General features: G+C 40.2%; 1 protein-coding gene across 3 annotated transcripts in view; it reads right to left on the reverse strand.

The window, feature by feature from the left end:
* The window catches only part of cpne5a (copine Va), a 67,728-nt gene that overhangs the window by 29,197 nt on the left and 21,624 nt on the right, over positions 1–16,907 (reverse strand). For 2 of the 3 annotated variants that reach the window (XM_035655923.1, XM_035655924.1), the window contains 3 exons: positions 5,880–5,943; positions 1,890–1,993; positions 1,534–1,638 (listed from right to left, as the gene is read on the reverse strand). In XM_035655923.1, coding sequence (XP_035511816.1) covers positions 1,534–1,638; positions 1,890–1,993; positions 5,880–5,943 — 273 coding nt within the window. Of the gene's footprint in view, positions 1–1,533; positions 1,639–1,889; positions 1,994–5,879; positions 5,944–9,915; positions 9,941–10,039; positions 10,057–16,907 lie in introns of all 3 variants that reach the window. The other variant, XM_035655925.1, reaches the window with a different exon arrangement.

Below are 16,907 nucleotides of genomic sequence, written 5' to 3' on the forward strand. Positions count from 1 at the left end.
AAACGGGAAAAAAATCTCTGGCTCCCAATCAGGAGCCGGCTCCCGTCGTTCACTTCAAAGAGCCGGCTCTTAGAGCCGGATCGTTCGCGACCGACCCATCACTACTATTGAAGCCAGATGATTACGAGATTTGACAGATTCACATGAGGCTGAAAGATGTGACTGAGGAGAGAAAGTAAACACGATTCAAGTCTCTGTGTGAATGGTATCCCTGGGTTTTACCTCTGGGGTGTATGTGTAATCTGTCCTTTTTATAGATGTTTACAATCTATCTAGCAAATATATTTACTTCTGTCTACTCTGTGCACATAAAATCTACTGCATGTCAGTTCCAACCTGGAAGAGGGATGCCTCCTCTGCTGCTCTTCCTGAGCTTTCCTTTATCCAAAACCAGGGTCTATAGGACAGAGGGTGTTGGATGCTGTACAGATTGTGAAGCCCTTTGAGGCAAATCTGTGGTCTATATAAATTAAATTGACTTGAAACATTTAAAAGCACACAAGGAAAAGCACAGTTGCTCAGTCTGTGAAAGCAGCATTATCTATAGAGTAGAAAAGCCTGCGCATTAGATAAACGTCTGAGTCAAAGAAATACAAAGCCTGCACGCACTGTGGGTCAAAACCAGGCCAACTACTGCAATTATCGCGAAGCCATTATATTGTAAACATAATTTAAAATTGAGTCTGCTGAGAAGTGATGAATAGTACAGTACGCTATAGTACACTGCTGTGTAGATCTACACAGCACAGCAAACTGTAGCTACTTCACACAAAACGTTGGGGAGACCCTAAATTGAAGCAGATTTCTCTTGCCATCAAAATCCTCAAAGGGAATCAGGCGTCTTTCATGCTTCCACTCCATCTGTCTGACCCAATTAGCTTTTTTAGGCAGGTGAGCAGAGGCGGGATCGAAGTGAAGAACCTCCGTTGACACCCAGCATGGTGGAGAGGGCGAAGTTTGACATGTTCTTTGACGACTTCTACACACTCTCAGGGCTGTCTGGATCTACACACTTTCATGCTTATGCGCACACACACACACACACACACACACACAAAGCAGGGCTCCTCTGTTGTTTCAGCCACCTGTCAACATCTATAGAATGAGTACAGCCATTGTCTCACCTCCTCTTTCTTTCTGTCTGCTCTTATTTTTTTATTCTTCTGCCAAAACTCTTCCTGCTCTTCAGGTGTTCATGAGTCCCCCTTTGCACTGAATATATTCAGGTAAGATGGGAGATGCCACTGGAGCAGCCAATCAGAAACTTAAAGTGTTCTGAAATGCAATCAATGAACAGCCAGGCATGGTAGCGTGTAGTCAGAGCCAGTAATAATTCTCTATTTCAGCAGCAGATAAAATAACGGTAGGAAATCAATGGTGTCTAAATTTGACGGACCCATTTCGAAATAAGTACACAGCATATTGAAACTCTGCGCGGCTTTCATTTCCACTGGAAAATCACGCTCCATCTGAGTGTGTGTGTGTGTGTGTGTGTGTGCAGAATACTTTATTGTACATCATCATTCATCCTACCTGTCATAGTCTCCATTGCAGAGCGCTCTGACAGGGATGGAGAAGGGCTGCCACACAGGGTTCAGTGTGTTCTTCACCACCTCAGTCTTGTGGCAGATGGTGAACCTGTACATGCAGGTCGACAGGGGTTTAAAATCCTAAAAGACACATCTCTAAGGAAAAAATGATAAAATCTTCCTACTACACTTTGCTTCGAGAGCATGTCTGCATGAATTTATCTTTATACCGCTGAGTTCAAGAGATCTCGATCTAATTCTCTCGACCTTGGTTCCCTTCCTCTTTGATGTCCCCGCCCTCCTACCTGTCTTTGATAAGCTGAAATGAAAAACCCACCGAGAAGCAGAAGCAAGACTCACGTGCCATCCTCATTGCTTCTGTAGAAGACCATGAAGGGGTCAGACTTTCCAAAGAAGTCCTTTTTATCCAGTTTGTTGGCACAGAATTGCATGGTGGCGTAATCCTAAAGACAGAGGAAAACACAGAGTCAAATAAGTGAAAAGACAAAAAAGTAAAGGACATTGTAAATCCATGCACCTGCCCCTTTTTGTCTCTTATTTGTTTATACATGTTGTGTGCCAAGATATAAAAGCACTGAAGCACCAAATAAAAGCAAAGTGCTGACTGAATCCTAATAAGAGCAGAGCGAAAGCAGCCAGTGGGCTCTAGTTTTCAAAACCTGCAAATGCATTCATTACCATTTCTTTATTATGCAACTCCTGCATGACAACAGTGGATGGGATAAGGGATATCAAATTGAAAATACCTTGTTGTGCTGAATGTAATCATAGTAACAGTATGAGAGACCATGCAGAGGCACAGAAATGGATTCTAAAACCCTGCACATGGAGGAGGGAGGGCTGTGTACAAAAAGGATGTGGAGGGTGTGAGTGCAGCTAATGATACATTAGAAAGGCTGGTATTACCATAATTATACTCATTTAGGCAGCATTTCAATGTGCGCTGCCATTACAAGGACAATGAAATGCCCCATAATGCTCTTGGTTCCAGATATTCTCCCTGTGGTCAAGGTATTAGTCTGCATTGTATAATGATAATGAGGCTGCACATTGGGCACAGACTGGACAGGTAAATGTCCACATCAGAAGAAACTTTGCAAAGTGTTAGCTGACGGCCTTAATCTCTGTGCTCTTTCTTCAAATCCTTGAGTCTTGCAACATACTGCATACGTAAGTGTCTAATCATCATATCTTGAAGAGTGAGATGAGATCTGATACCAGAAGACATTCAGTGCCTTCAACTAGCAAAAAGAAGCACTGTTTTCACCCTGCTGCTCTCCCGGGCTTTTAGGTTTTGAAGTGTAGCTATTAGATCTGAATCAGCATGGTGCTGGGCAGGCCCTCCATCGACTGCTTTGACCCACATCAGTGTGGTGCCCCCTGCCTCTGACCAATCTCTCACTAACCCCCATCACATCACTTTATCCCTCGGACACATCCAAGATACAGAGCAGTCGCTGTCTCTGAGGCAACCACTGAGAGAAAGATGAATGCCGCTAAATAAATATATAGTAAAAAAACTATATAGGAGTATTCTCCTAAACATTGAGCTAATTTGATTATCGTTGTTGTTTCCTATCAAAGACAGAGCTGATTAAAACAGTCAGTGCTGGCTAAATGAAGCAGGGGTGTTGTATATCTACTCAATTTTCATTCCCTACTGTCATTTTCAGTTATTATCTGTGTTTCTACCACTTCTACAATACAGATAGAGAGCACGTTAGTGGAAGATTGCCTTTTTCCAATTTGTGTAGTTGGATGCGGAACAGCCAAGTTATAGAGCCATCCTCTGTGCAGTTTGTACCTGAAGTGTGTCAAGCTCTCCCTTGATGGCTTTTAACAAGACCATCTAATTTTCCAAGTTCCCATTGTGGCTCGTTTTGTGGATTTAAAAAAAAAAACTAAACACATTATCTTAGAGGAGTTTGCTTAGGTCAGTTTATCCAAGCCCTTAAAAATAGAGGCATCTCGTAACTGTCCTGCTTCGCCCTGACATGGCCTCTACAATTACACTATCATGGCAACACAGTGACTTAAGCTTTCATTAAGCACAGATAACACATACCCACTTTGGTGCCTCGCAGTGTTCTCTCATTACATGGGGAAAAAAGGCAGAACATTCATTTCAGCCGCTGAGCTTTAAGAGCAGCAGGGGAATACTGAGTGCAGTCTGCATCCTTCTTCCCATTTCTCTGCACTACCAAGATATCGCTGCATGGGGTAAGTGGCGGAGCAATGCACACTGTCACTTTTGGAAAGTGGGACTGGTCTTTCAAAGGAATACAAAGCAGTGTAGACAATACCTGAATTCATGTTACACCAGCTTATGACGTCCTGAGGATTGCACACTGTAGTGAATCACCAAATGAATCATGAGCCAGAGGATGGTATGAATCAGAAATTTACTTAGTTCCTTTGTATGCTTCATGCATCACTAGATTCAAGTGTTTGTTTATTATGACTATAAGCCTCAGGTGAAGGATTTTTGTCAACGTGAAGAACAGTTTTATAAAGAAAATAAAAAAGATAGTAACAAAGCTCAATTCCATTATGACTACAGTGATGAACTGAAGAATACTTTCTTGAGGGAAATCCGTCATACAGTCCTAAAAGTCAATGGTAATTGGGCTTATTGGTCAGTATAGGAATGGGGGGCTATGATCTGAGCAAATAAAAAACCTCTCTGTCGTTTACTGCTGTCACATGTAAAGTGTTTGTAAAGTTTACTTCAATTTAAATCAGCCAGAGCTGCGGCTGGACTGTGAGAAGGATCTAAGGGAGAGCGAGCCGTTGCTCAGCATGTCATACGTGCCAGAGATAATGACAGCCAAGAGGAAGCCTTTGATCCATGCAGAGGCTGTTGCTCTGTTTAATGATACCTGGCAAATCCTCCACGAAGGTGAGAGCCAACCCGCCTCTTGGTTAACAGTCCATGCAGAACTTCCCCAGTCAATTCCCACTCTGTTGGTTTCAGTTTCCCCAAACAAGAGATGCAGTGTTTACCTCAGGCGAAGCAGCAACTCTGCTGCTTCCATTTATTGGTCACAGGTGGATTATAGAATAAACACCATCCAGATGGATGGTAGAAATTCCAAACTGCTATAATTCACAGGTGTGGGACAGAACAGACAGCAGGATCTACAGACTATTCAACTATAATGCGCCTTTTCTCTGTTTCCTGTTTTTTACACAAACTTGGGTCACACTCTGTGTAAACAGGGCAGGTCTGGTGTGACATGTCAAGTCTGTGTCTATCTAATTAAGTCTGGGAGAAAGGAAATGGTCATTTGTACCAGGGATGATCATTTGCATTTATATTACAAAATCGCTTCTTGAAGTGGTGCTTTGCAGTGATTATGCTATCTCCTATCATTGCAGATCCAATGTACCTGATGACTCACAGCAGCCCTTCAATGACTGTGAGCACTGACACCTCAATCCAGCAAGGACCAAATCAGTAATGCTTATCATGGCAGTTTTATTATCAGTATGGCTTATCTGTCTCACTCTCACCAGAGACTGTTTATTTGTCAGGAAATGAATTACGCTATTAGTAAAATGTAAACCAGCAACCTCAAAGTCAGGTACAACTACTGTTAAAGCAGGTGTTTTTTACTCAATATGTATGACTGGAAGTTAAAAAGTTTAGAATAATTAGATGCTTACATGCATTGAGACATCATAAAACATTTACATTACAGTTGCAGCTCAATGGCTTGCTTTATAGCCTCCGAGGGAGGCCAGTTGTTCTGGCCAATAAGTCTTTACTTTCTTCTGCTCCACTGGCAGCGATATAATGTGATTATTTACTATCTTCATTTAGCAGTGCAGAGGGAAAGCCAATGGGCATTAGTGGACAAACTCATGGATTAACACACCACACATCGATAGAAACGCCTGTTTCAGTGATTGGACTGAAGGCGGGCTCATTAAATATCCATTCAAACTCATAGTATATTCACTATGTACACAATTTCCAAATGACAAACAGTTTCATAGTGACATGGCTATCCTGCTTGTTTAATAGGGGACAGTAATGACATAATATATCTTACTGAAGGCTATTAAACATCCCACTTCACTTTAGCAGGCTTGTGAACATTGCTAAACGTGCATTATGTGACTTAAACAACATGCACCATTTCCCCACACTGTCACATACAATTTCACAGTGACATGCCATAATCTATCAGCTACACTGAGTATGTAAAATTAAACTCTAATGTACCGTTGTTAAACAGCCCTTTTCAAATCAGATCAGTGAACATTGCAAAACATTTATTATGAAACAAAGTAAAAGATATACTGGTTAAATCCTTTTAGACTTACTCTGCAGTTTCCCAGCTCCTCAGCAGACAAGACAATGGTTCCACATTTCTTCCCAGGTATGCCACTGTGAAAACAAATAGATATGAGTCACTCTTACTGAAATGGAGTCAAGCTCCACACACTGGAGATAGAAAATTGTTATCTAGTTATTTTAGCAGTAGCTTTAAACAATATTGATGAGTCAAGTTATCTTTTGAAGGAGGTACACCTCCTCTCCTGTATGCTATTCCCACCAGAAAGCACACACAGAAACTTAAATAATAATAACTAGAAAGATTCATAAGGCTTTTCTGCAGTCACATTTTTCATTTCCGGCTGTATAATACAGCCGTATTTTTACATAAAATTACAGCTTTAATCCAATAATAAATTACAGAATGGCAAAGTGACATTAGACTGACAGTTTGACAGCTCTAATGAGCACATTATTTTGCTTCACCATTGTAACTGAATCCAAAGCAAGTTATAAATACTGACTCTTGAGGTTTTTAGTACAATGTGGAATAAAACTGCTGAGACACAAAACTCCTCTGATCTCTTTTTGCCAGCACCGCACTGAGACTTTAAAGCTCTGCAGGTCTGCAGTTGTTTACCGCTGATTCCCGCTCCAGCAGATGATCAAGACATATCCTAGGACACAAGAGGTTCCCTCCGTGTCTGTGTTTCTATACATCACCCCTTCAGTAGCTTGCCAATCCAATGGCACAAACAAAAATAGAGACATTGCTCCAGAATTTGTCCTAAACGTTATTTGGCAGTATGTTTTGAAGCAGTACAAAATGAGCTTTTTTTATATCGAATCTCACCAACTCTCAGCATCCAATGAAGCTGTGAGAAAAAGTCACAGCCCATTCCACCCAACTCAGAGCAAGAGAGCATATCTACTTTCCAATCAAACAGTAGCACTCCAGCTGCGGACACTCCTGTCATCTTTCCGGATAAAGGAGGAAATTACACGAGAGCCCTGCTGGGGCCTTAGCTGGAGGACAATCATTAGAAGGTCAGACTTGCTGCAGATCCTCATCAAGCTGTGACAGTTGATCTGACTGGCAGTAATACTGGACTCCATACTGCTAAATGGGAGTCAGTTGACTACAGCAACAGAAGTTTGCATTATTTACAAAGATGATCTAAAGCATAAACCTGCGATGGTACTGGGGGATGTCAGGGGACCTATTAAGAGATCAAGTGTGGTTTCCTCTTTCTTATCTGCATGTGCAGGAATTATTTGTAGTGATTTAAAGAGATATGGTACAGGGTGCTTCCATTAACCTCTACTGGCCTCTATCAGATTTCCAAGACCCACAATGCACGCAGTAATGCTCTACAAAAGCAACTGTAGCCCCTGATGTGTCTGAACTTTGATCAATAGCTCAATATAATCTACTGACCAAAAGCATCCGACTGTAAATGCTGCATATCCACCACTGTGTGCAAGAGAACTGTCACAGTCCCAACATTTAATGAGGCAAAATGTAAAATGAAGACATCACACTCTGAGAGGGCAGGCACACTTCATTCTCTGGCTCTATCTTCAAGCTCCATGGAGACCAATCTCAAGGTGAATTAACTGTCCTTGAATAATTTATGTTTCACGTCAAGTCACCACCATGCAGTTTGATGACTCCTCAAAGTGACAGTAAACCCCTTACCAATGAACCCAGTAAACCCTGCAAACTCCACAGGTCAAGTTATCTCCCTCAGGTCATGATAATGACCAACACTCCTTTCAAACTGGGAAATGGGAACTGACTATTGGTAAAATATCAGCTCCAGACACGTTAAGATGCACCACACTGCTCTAATCTGTGCTACTGAGACGAGAGCAGGTACCAAAAGGGCAATGGTCTTTTAAATGAGGCATGCATTATTGAGTGTGGCCTTTTCTCTGACAATGACTAGTTAACTTGATGAGCAAATAGGCACTGAATTGATAAATACAGTTCCTGTCATTTATCTGTGGTACATAATATCATTTTTATTGCGCAGACTGGCAGTTTTTGTACTGAAATGTGACTGCTGGTGATATGAAGTGTGTCCGGCATCATTTGCTCAGGACTCATTCACTTAGGGTTTCTCAGAGGGAAATCGCTTTGATGATGAAATTATGTGAAATGCGCTGCTGTGGTCCTCCTTGCTGTAGTATCTGCAATGAACAAGGCCTACAGTCTGACTGCTATGAGACTGACGTGCTTTAATCAGCTGGACATGTAAATGTGTGTCATATTTGTCTCCACTGATTCTGCAAACATTTCAATATTCAAATTACTACAGTCAAACACCATCAGGGTACTTTGTGATGTTTAACAGTCTATAGCTATTCATATTCCAATAATGAATCGTAAGGTGTGTTTCAATAATCGTTTGTCATACTCTCCTTTACTTCCCCTCTGCACCTGATATTGTGTAGCATCACTTAATGAGCGAGGTAGCAGGGTCAGAGGAGAGCAGACCCTCATCTGCAGACAAAGTCCTCAAATACTAACGATGAAACAGGAAAGAGCCGTTCGCTTGGCGGTCTGTGCATTGCAGTTAATGCGTCTCACGTACCAATTCAATGTCAATGAGGAGATATTTTCAGAAAATTATTGCAATATGTGATCAACTCAGCGTGATAAGATAAACTGAGTAATGCTAAAAAGTGTATTACAGTCATACTTTTCTGAACCAAGTTGTGTTAAATCAGAAACAAAGATAGAATGTAAATATCGGGCTGTCACAATATCAGATTTTCATGATAACAAATGATCTCAATAGCTATAGAATATATATAACAATATATATAACAGTCAAATCATCTTCAACTTTGAGTGTGTTTTTGTTTCAATTTGGAAAATGAGTTACACTCAGTTGTAGCGCTAGCAACCAACATACAAGTGCATTAACATAGGCGCCACCCACTATGTTGGATTTTGAACCACAAAGCTGAAACGGAAAAAAAAAGGAAATTATTTAAAAGGCGCTGAACTATTTATACAATATGTGTACTATTAACACAATATCAATATTTCATATTATAATTATTAATATTTCAAGTCCCCTTCAGAGTATATATGAAGGCTTGTTAAACCTATTAAACTATTTAAATGCATTGCTTATGTTTTTCGTAACTCCCTGACCTTTCCTCTGTTCCCACTAAAAGCAAGAAGTTTGACTTATACACAAAAATTTTAAAGTCAAACAGACATATTGCATGATATTTACCAAACAAATTCCCAGAGGAGGATCCCTTTCCATTTAGGATTACCTTGTACTTTCTTCAGTTGTCACCTTTAGTCAATAAGATTAACAATGGCAGATTTTTAGCCACACTACCAGGAAGGCTGCAATATCAAAAGCCTTGGTATACTGTACATTTCATACTGTACCAGGGATACAAGGTCTCTATTCAATTATTAACAACAAAGGACTTAACCTACCAGTAGATAAACTTTCTTTGCATGATGCCAATCATAAGTGTAACAACTGTCTAACAACTTTCAGTGCCAAAGTAAAATATAAGAACATTTAAATTGTATGTGATTCATTAGAAAGGTCCCAATTAAAAAGTTTAGTTTAAGGATGCAGCCCCCTCCCTTCTCCACTCAGGCCTGAGGGCGGTTGTTCATGCTGAATGACAGCCGTAACAAATAAAGTTTATTTAAAGAATAGAAATTAAAGCACTAAGGCCATTCTATTACTGAATTTCTTTAGTATTTAATGAAACTCACAATTAAAAGGAACAATAGCAAAGAATGGATTATTTTGTAGAAGCAAAAATGACATCTAAATTTAGTAAGTGAAGTGCAGACATTTGTATAGAGATTTGATGAGGTGGTCTTGTTCAGAGAAGACTGATGACAGCCTGTAATCATCCACGGCGTCCACACTTCAAGAAAGTGATTAATATGACATAATAAAAGAATTAAGCCTTCCAGCATTTCAGCAATGCAGGTGAGTAGTGACTGCACTAACCACATGCTGAGCAGCTATGATACTTAACACCATTCACAATTCTCTTTAATTCATACAGTCACTTACAGGCTTCCCTTAGCACTCAACAGACACTGCGCCATATGGTCCTGACCAACCCACTGCCTGTCCATGATGTGTATTGGTGTTGTCGGAAATCCTCACAGCGCTTCATATTTACAGTCATATTAGCATCATGTCAGTGAGGCTACCTCCTCTGCTGTTCCTCCACTTCAACAGAAACCCAGGATCAAACAGAACTTCATAAAGGAAACAAACAAATAGAGACAGAAATGAAAGAGGGGCTTGTAGCCGAGTGGCTTACTAATCTCAGAAGGAAATGGAAGGAAGAGGTGCAGTCATGCTTTTAGCTCACACTGAAACAAAGAGTTAGCCACAGCTGTCCTGACAGATCCCCTGTTTGATCAGCTGAATAGAAAGAGATCAAGCAGCATATTTCAACATCACTACTATTATTTGGCCAAAGTTTGTGATACTGCGGTTCTGCTGAATACCGATGAGAATACTGGGTCTATCTCTTTTCCGAGAGAGAACACAGTCACGCCATTTATTCCTCAAAAACAAGCATCTAAAATCATTGTGCATGACATATTATATTATGGATATTCAGGCTCAATGTATGGCCTCTATAATTTCCCATCTAGAGGCAGTTGCTGTCGTGAAATGGTGATTCACAGTGCCTGTATTCTCCATTACCTATCAGTGCGGAGGTGGGGTGGATGGTGGTTGGTGAGATTAAAGTCCGAAGACGGAGAAGGAAGCAATTGTTGATGCCGTTCACATTAGGTCATTAGGATGAGGAATGGTCTTGATATTTAACAACGCTGCAACGCGTCACGCATATGAGAGTGGGGGAGGGTTATCTGCTCAACGATATGAGTGAGAGCCAAAGAAAGAGGAAAATCTTTTTTTCACACTGCAGCTGTTGCAGGGTGGGTCCACATATTCCTAGACAAGACAAAATGACTGCAGTGTGTTCATGCTAAGAAGATTTTTACTTTGCAATTTCACACCTAGGGATAAGCAAATTAAAAAATATTATCTGGGAAGGTGGAGTGCAATAAGACAAGAAATAGGATCGTTTTCACGGCACAGTGAGCTTGCCCAGGTTGGTGAATCCAACGAATCTCTCTGGTTGACGAGGGGATATGGGTAAATGAATCTAACTGGTTTTAGTTGAGTCAAAGACCAACAGAGATGGAGGACAGACAGAATCTGGCTTTGTGCCACTGTAAACGTTTGGGGCAGTGGGCAGATCATAGTTGAACAGAATTAGACAAGGTTGACAAAACTGTATGTGGGTTCAAATGGGATTATAGCCCTAATCCCCTTGATCTTCATACACCGATAAGCATCCCTAATCCCTCACCTCACTTGGATTAAAATAAAGGATGAAAAGTGCACTGGCTAATTCAAAAGGACACCAGAATACCTGAGTTTAGTTCTCAGAGAGGAAAAAGAGAGCTCCGAGTGTTTGTTTGTAAAGCAGGTAGCTACAGGCAACCTTTGCTAAGCTCTTTGAAGCTTTGTTAGAATGAGCACAAAGCAAGTAAATAGGGCAAAAATGGGGTGCAGAAAATGTCAGATGGATACACAAAACAACCAGGAGTAAAGAATGTGTTTACAAGTGGAAACTAAGTGCAAAGGCGTGTGAAACCACATTGTCACCAACATGTCATCCCTCTGTCATTTTTTCGGCATGCACAATCTTAATGAATGAAAATAATCCTGTTACTTATGGGAATTCTGTCAGGGCTCAGGTGGTGGAGCGGGTTGTTTACTGAATAAAAGGTTGGCAGTTTGATACCCACCTCCTACTGTTCAAATGTCGAACTTCTCCTTGAACCCCAGGGTGCTCCCCAGCACTTGGGATGCACAAGCCAGTTCATTCCTAATTGCCGGTGCCAAACCCGGTTAATTAGGGAGGGTCGCATTAAGAAGGGTATCCGGCGTAAAAAGCCTACGCGAACAGTTACCAATGGTCACTGTGACAAAGCCGAGAGAGGATTTATAGGAATTCTGTTCACTGTCATATATTCCCGTAGTTATGAACACTAAGTATATGAAATACCATTGATGTAATGAGACCATTGTTGAGGTTTTGATTACATAAATTATGGCACACGCTTTAATAACTATAACAGTGTTTGACTTACTGTGTTTCTAAGTGAATGAGGCATTCATCAACCACCTGCAAGCTAAAAACTGCTTGTTTTGACAGAGAAAGAGGGGATTAGGAAAAGCTGTCAATCAGAAAGAAACTTTCCCTCTCAGTCTATAGGCAAAAACTACTCAAAGTCATGACAGCGTTCTCTTCCTTCCCTGTGTTCTCTCCTGCCAACAAGAAAAACCCTTCTCTAGAGGACATAACAAGCCCATTTCAATTCCCCCCGGCAAGAACAGAACATCCCTCTCTATCAGAGGCCAAAAGAGATGCCCAGTTCTCTTTGTTATTCAACGTATGATGTTACGTCGCATTTTATCCCACTTTTCCCACTCGACACCGACATCAAACCACACCTGATCCGCCTCTCCCTCATCCTCGCTGTTTCACGAGGCCGCAGCACCTTTAGCCCCTTCACCTGGGGCCGGGCAGCGAGTAATGGAATTCATATCATGTTATGCTGGGTTGCCCTGACCTCCTCTGTGGTGGTTACTGCTGACTATAGATTGCAATCTGTGTGGCGACAGATTGTTTTCGTCTGCTGAATAGATTAACAACATGGAAGTGTTAAACTGGGGCAGCAGAGCACTCGTTCAGAGGCTTTCGGGGTGCTTTCTCACCTTCCCAGCAGATGACAGCGCATGGCCGTGACAGAAATTAACACTGTCTGCTCTGAGTGCAAAACAAATCAGCTAAGCTTATCCGCACAGTAAAAACCTCCGTTGCCCTTGCCTGCTCTTGCACCTGAGGCCTCCATTATTAGTGTGAAGATAAAAATCTATCACCTTATTATCAACAGAGCTTTAAAAGACCTTTAACCACCACAGTATATAATAAATGAACTGTTTCTTTTTATGGCAAAAAAAGGGGGATACTTTTAAAGCTTGTGTGACGGCAAAGTCCTTGAAGAGTCATAAGCAGAGCAATTCAACTGAACGTGGGAAGGCCATTTGAAAAACAGAGCCGTGCTGCTGAGGAGGGAGGCTTATGAAACCAAAATGGTACCCAATAAATGCCTGTTTCATCGGACAAACAGGGTTCTTGTACAATCAGCACAGTTGGTGTTTTCCACACCTAAGCAGGAATACACATTATTAGAGAGGGACCTCTTGTTAGTACTCAGCCTTGGAGCCCAAATTGGCATTTAGCGAGCCAGCAGAATGCTCTAATTGTGTGTGATGTCCCGAGGCAGAGGATGCTGATTACTGTAAGCCGTCTAAAACACTTCACCTCCCAGTTAAGTAATACAGGCAAAAAAACATAGTACCTGCCTCCCTCTCTTCATTTACAGTAACAGGAGAACTCAGATTAAGGATTTTCATTTTTACCCCCAAAAAGAACATCTCCCCCTTCTTGCTCATTATTTAAATCTACAGCATAAGTTTGGCGAGTTTCATCACGGAGGAACTGCGGCTGTGTAGCCCGGAGTCAGTCAGCCAACTACATTAACCAACAACTTTCAAAGAACGGTCTCTGAAGTAAAGATGAGACGACTGATGCCCACTACTTCAGTTTTCTCTGAGTAAACTTCTGGTGAGTCATGCAGCTCAGACATTTTAAAGATGTACCTGACCTTTTTATATACATTTTGATGGTGAGTCAAGAGAGTTTAGATCAAAAACATGAGAGCAACAGTGTCAGGAATGGACAAAGAGTTAAGTTATGCAGCCATCACATTTATATTCAAGACCCCTTTTCCAGGATTCTCATTTTAAAACATGTAAGCTGCCAGCTAACTCAGCTAACATTTGATTAATTAAACCGCTAGCTGCAGCTCATCAAATTAGAGAGCATCAGTTGTAGTTTTATAAGCTGGAACAACAGGAAACTGTGTAAAATCAAGCACCATTGTTTAAAAATAACAATGAATTTCAATGGTGAATCACCATAATTGTCACTGTTAAGAGTAACTAAGGTGAGGTTAAGCAAAGGGTCACTTACAAACTACTAATCATTGCTGTTTCTTATTGTTGTCTTACAGTAAAAAAATATTATTTATTTTATCTACTGATGGACTGTGAGCAGCAGAAACACAGAGACAACTACATTACGGGTTGGTAGTGGGTGAGAGCAGCACAGTACAGCTTACTACTGCATGTAATATAATGCAAGTGCAATCTAAATTTCTAAAATGTAATCTAATAAAATACCAGAAACTGCTGTTCAAAGGATAACCGTGAAGTTAAATCAACACCTCTGACTCAGTCTCAACAAATATCAAACATTATAGGTTTCGTAGATATAGTATTTATTACAGTGCTGTTGTGTTGCATCACATCATACTGGTGCTTCTATATTTAATACTTAGTCTAAAACTCAGCTATAGGGAGCAGAAAGGATTCTTGAGCACAGATATGATGTTGAAATGTCCTCAGTGGACAAGAGCTTGAGGGAGTATTATAAATAATTCATGTCTATACTAAATAGATTTAATTTGATACAATCTATTTTTCAGATATCATAAATTTTGACTTGTTTTGGTAGCGAGTCAATTAAAACGTGGTTGATTTGATGGAAGAGGAGCCGAGCTTCATTTTAACAACATCATTATCATTCATCATTCTGTTCACTGTTTATCATTCAACAGCCACTCTAAAGTGAGCAGTTATCATTTAAACATGTGCACCGGCCAATGTGCCAATCAAAGTTTAATCTTGAAGAGTCAGTGTTGATTGTTCTGACTTCCTGTTCCCTGAGGCCCCATCACAGATGAATGTGACAGACCCAGTTTGCAGCTATTTGGAGCTCTGGTCTGCACCAACAGAATCACATACACTTTTTGTTTAGTTTTCTCTCAAGGCTTTCTGCTGCTTTGTTGATGTTGGCAACTTCCTCATAGCGACTATTTAAAACAGATGTAATTATTATCTTCAGAAAGCAGGCTGAACCTTAATGTGGTCCATGACACATTGGTCACTGCACATATTATAGAAACTAGAGAAAACAAATGACTAACAGCAAATCTGTGTTTAAAATTTTTTTTTATCAAATCAAACTTCTTGTGATTTTGATCAAATATTGACTCTGCTGCTTTAATCAAATCTGCCATGTTTTAATCAAATCGTGTCTTCATCAAAACAAGTTAAAGTTCAAGGGAACATTTATCAGTTTAACTACACTTTCATCTTCTGTTTTTATTGTTTAATATTTGAGTTCCACCCTTGGGCTCACTTAAATCTAATTTCTGCTTGGCATCTGACTTTGAAGTTTTACATTCAAAATACCACTGCGGTGCACAGACACATCTCAAAAGTTTATGGCAAAGACTAAAAGAAAATACAGTAACGTATGCTGTCCCACTGATAACTGGCATAAAATCAATATTACATTAAACTTCCAGCGTATTCTAGCAGAGTATGACATTTACTTTAAAATATATACGTATATAATAGTGTTAAGACTTACTGTATCAGACCTATACCTTTCCTCATAACTGCAACTAGAGACAGTAGCTGACGTCTTATGTCAGCATAAAAGTGACACATGAAGTTGCTTTTGTCGTAATTTGTCTTCAACTTCTTGTCTAAGTTTTGGTTTAAAGAAAATCGTATATTGTTACATCCCTATGTACCATGCATTTGTGTTAACATTTACCTAATGTTTTGCCCCATTCTGGTATCTAAAGTACCTCTGTACTCAGTTACCACCTATATGGAGTGTTGAAACAACTGAAAGAGAAGATTATTCCTTTTGATGATGCTTAGCTTACAACAGGTGCGATAGAGTTTAGATTTGCCTTTGATGTGAGCTGCAGCTCTCAATTTATTCAATTCATCATGCATGTTTTGTTATAGACAACATTTTATATTTATACAAATCCCTTCCCTCCCTGGACTCCCATGTGTACAGCCAGCACTCCCACAACAGCCACTGTAGTTTTGCTTATGGCTCATTTCCTGCTTCAAGCATACAGCAGGAGGGCACAGTCACAGTAGGCTAATGGGTTTAACATGCTAATGTTGTGCTGCATTCATATGCTCTAGTGTGTGGTATAATTTAACATAGCAACAGAAAAGGTTACAGCCATTTGTATAATGAACTCTATTATCATGTTACCTATACAACCATATTATGATTCCTTTCCACAGGCAATACACATAATCATAGCCATGAGTGCTACATTACAGCTAACATGTTTCTCAGTAAAAGATGGCATTCACCTGCATCAGTCAATTAGCTTTGCATTTCCTCAGCTACCAATAACTTTGATACATTCTTCTCATTAAAACCAGATTACAAACAGAAAAAATCATTTGTATCACTGTGTCAGTTCACTGCTTCATAGCTCACATTCCTTCCACTGACATATGATTCTGTCTTAATAAAGGCATGCAGGAAAAGCGATACGTCTCTTCTGACCTGTTATTTGCCCGGAAGCGAATGCCAGAACATTACGTTTGTCCCCATGTGCATAGCACATACAAATTCAGAAATGATTAAGGTAAATTATTGAGTCACGCGTGAGTAGCAGGTTATTTCTGTTTACACAAACGAGAATGATTGTGTGTCTGTGTGTGTGTGTGTGTGTGTGTGCAATGTACACGTAGCACAAGGAGCTCCACAACATAATGAATACTTGGTGCACTTACACACCAACATTTACCAATGATTCATAAATCATTTATTTTGGGGTCAAGACTTTATTTTTCAAGACTTGTAGATAATGTTAAGACCAATCTGCACTGCTTACACATTTTAAAGGCAACTTAATTCCACTGGGTTTATGAGTTTATTGATCAATACATTATGTGGAACATATTTGTTCATACTGAACACATCTGCAAAACATTCTTTGTCAGTAACAAGTTTCCTTTGTTTAGAATATCAACTCTAAACAACTAAAGCATGATTAACTTTTTTGCGGTTATGTTTAAGAAAAGTCTAAAAAAAAA

This window comes from Morone saxatilis, unplaced genomic scaffold (genome assembly GCF_004916995.1).
Source record: "Morone saxatilis isolate NCDOM2014 unplaced genomic scaffold, NCSU_SB_2.0 Contig15, whole genome shotgun sequence".
In the NCBI taxonomy this organism is placed as follows: domain Eukaryota; kingdom Metazoa; phylum Chordata; class Actinopteri; family Moronidae; genus Morone; species Morone saxatilis.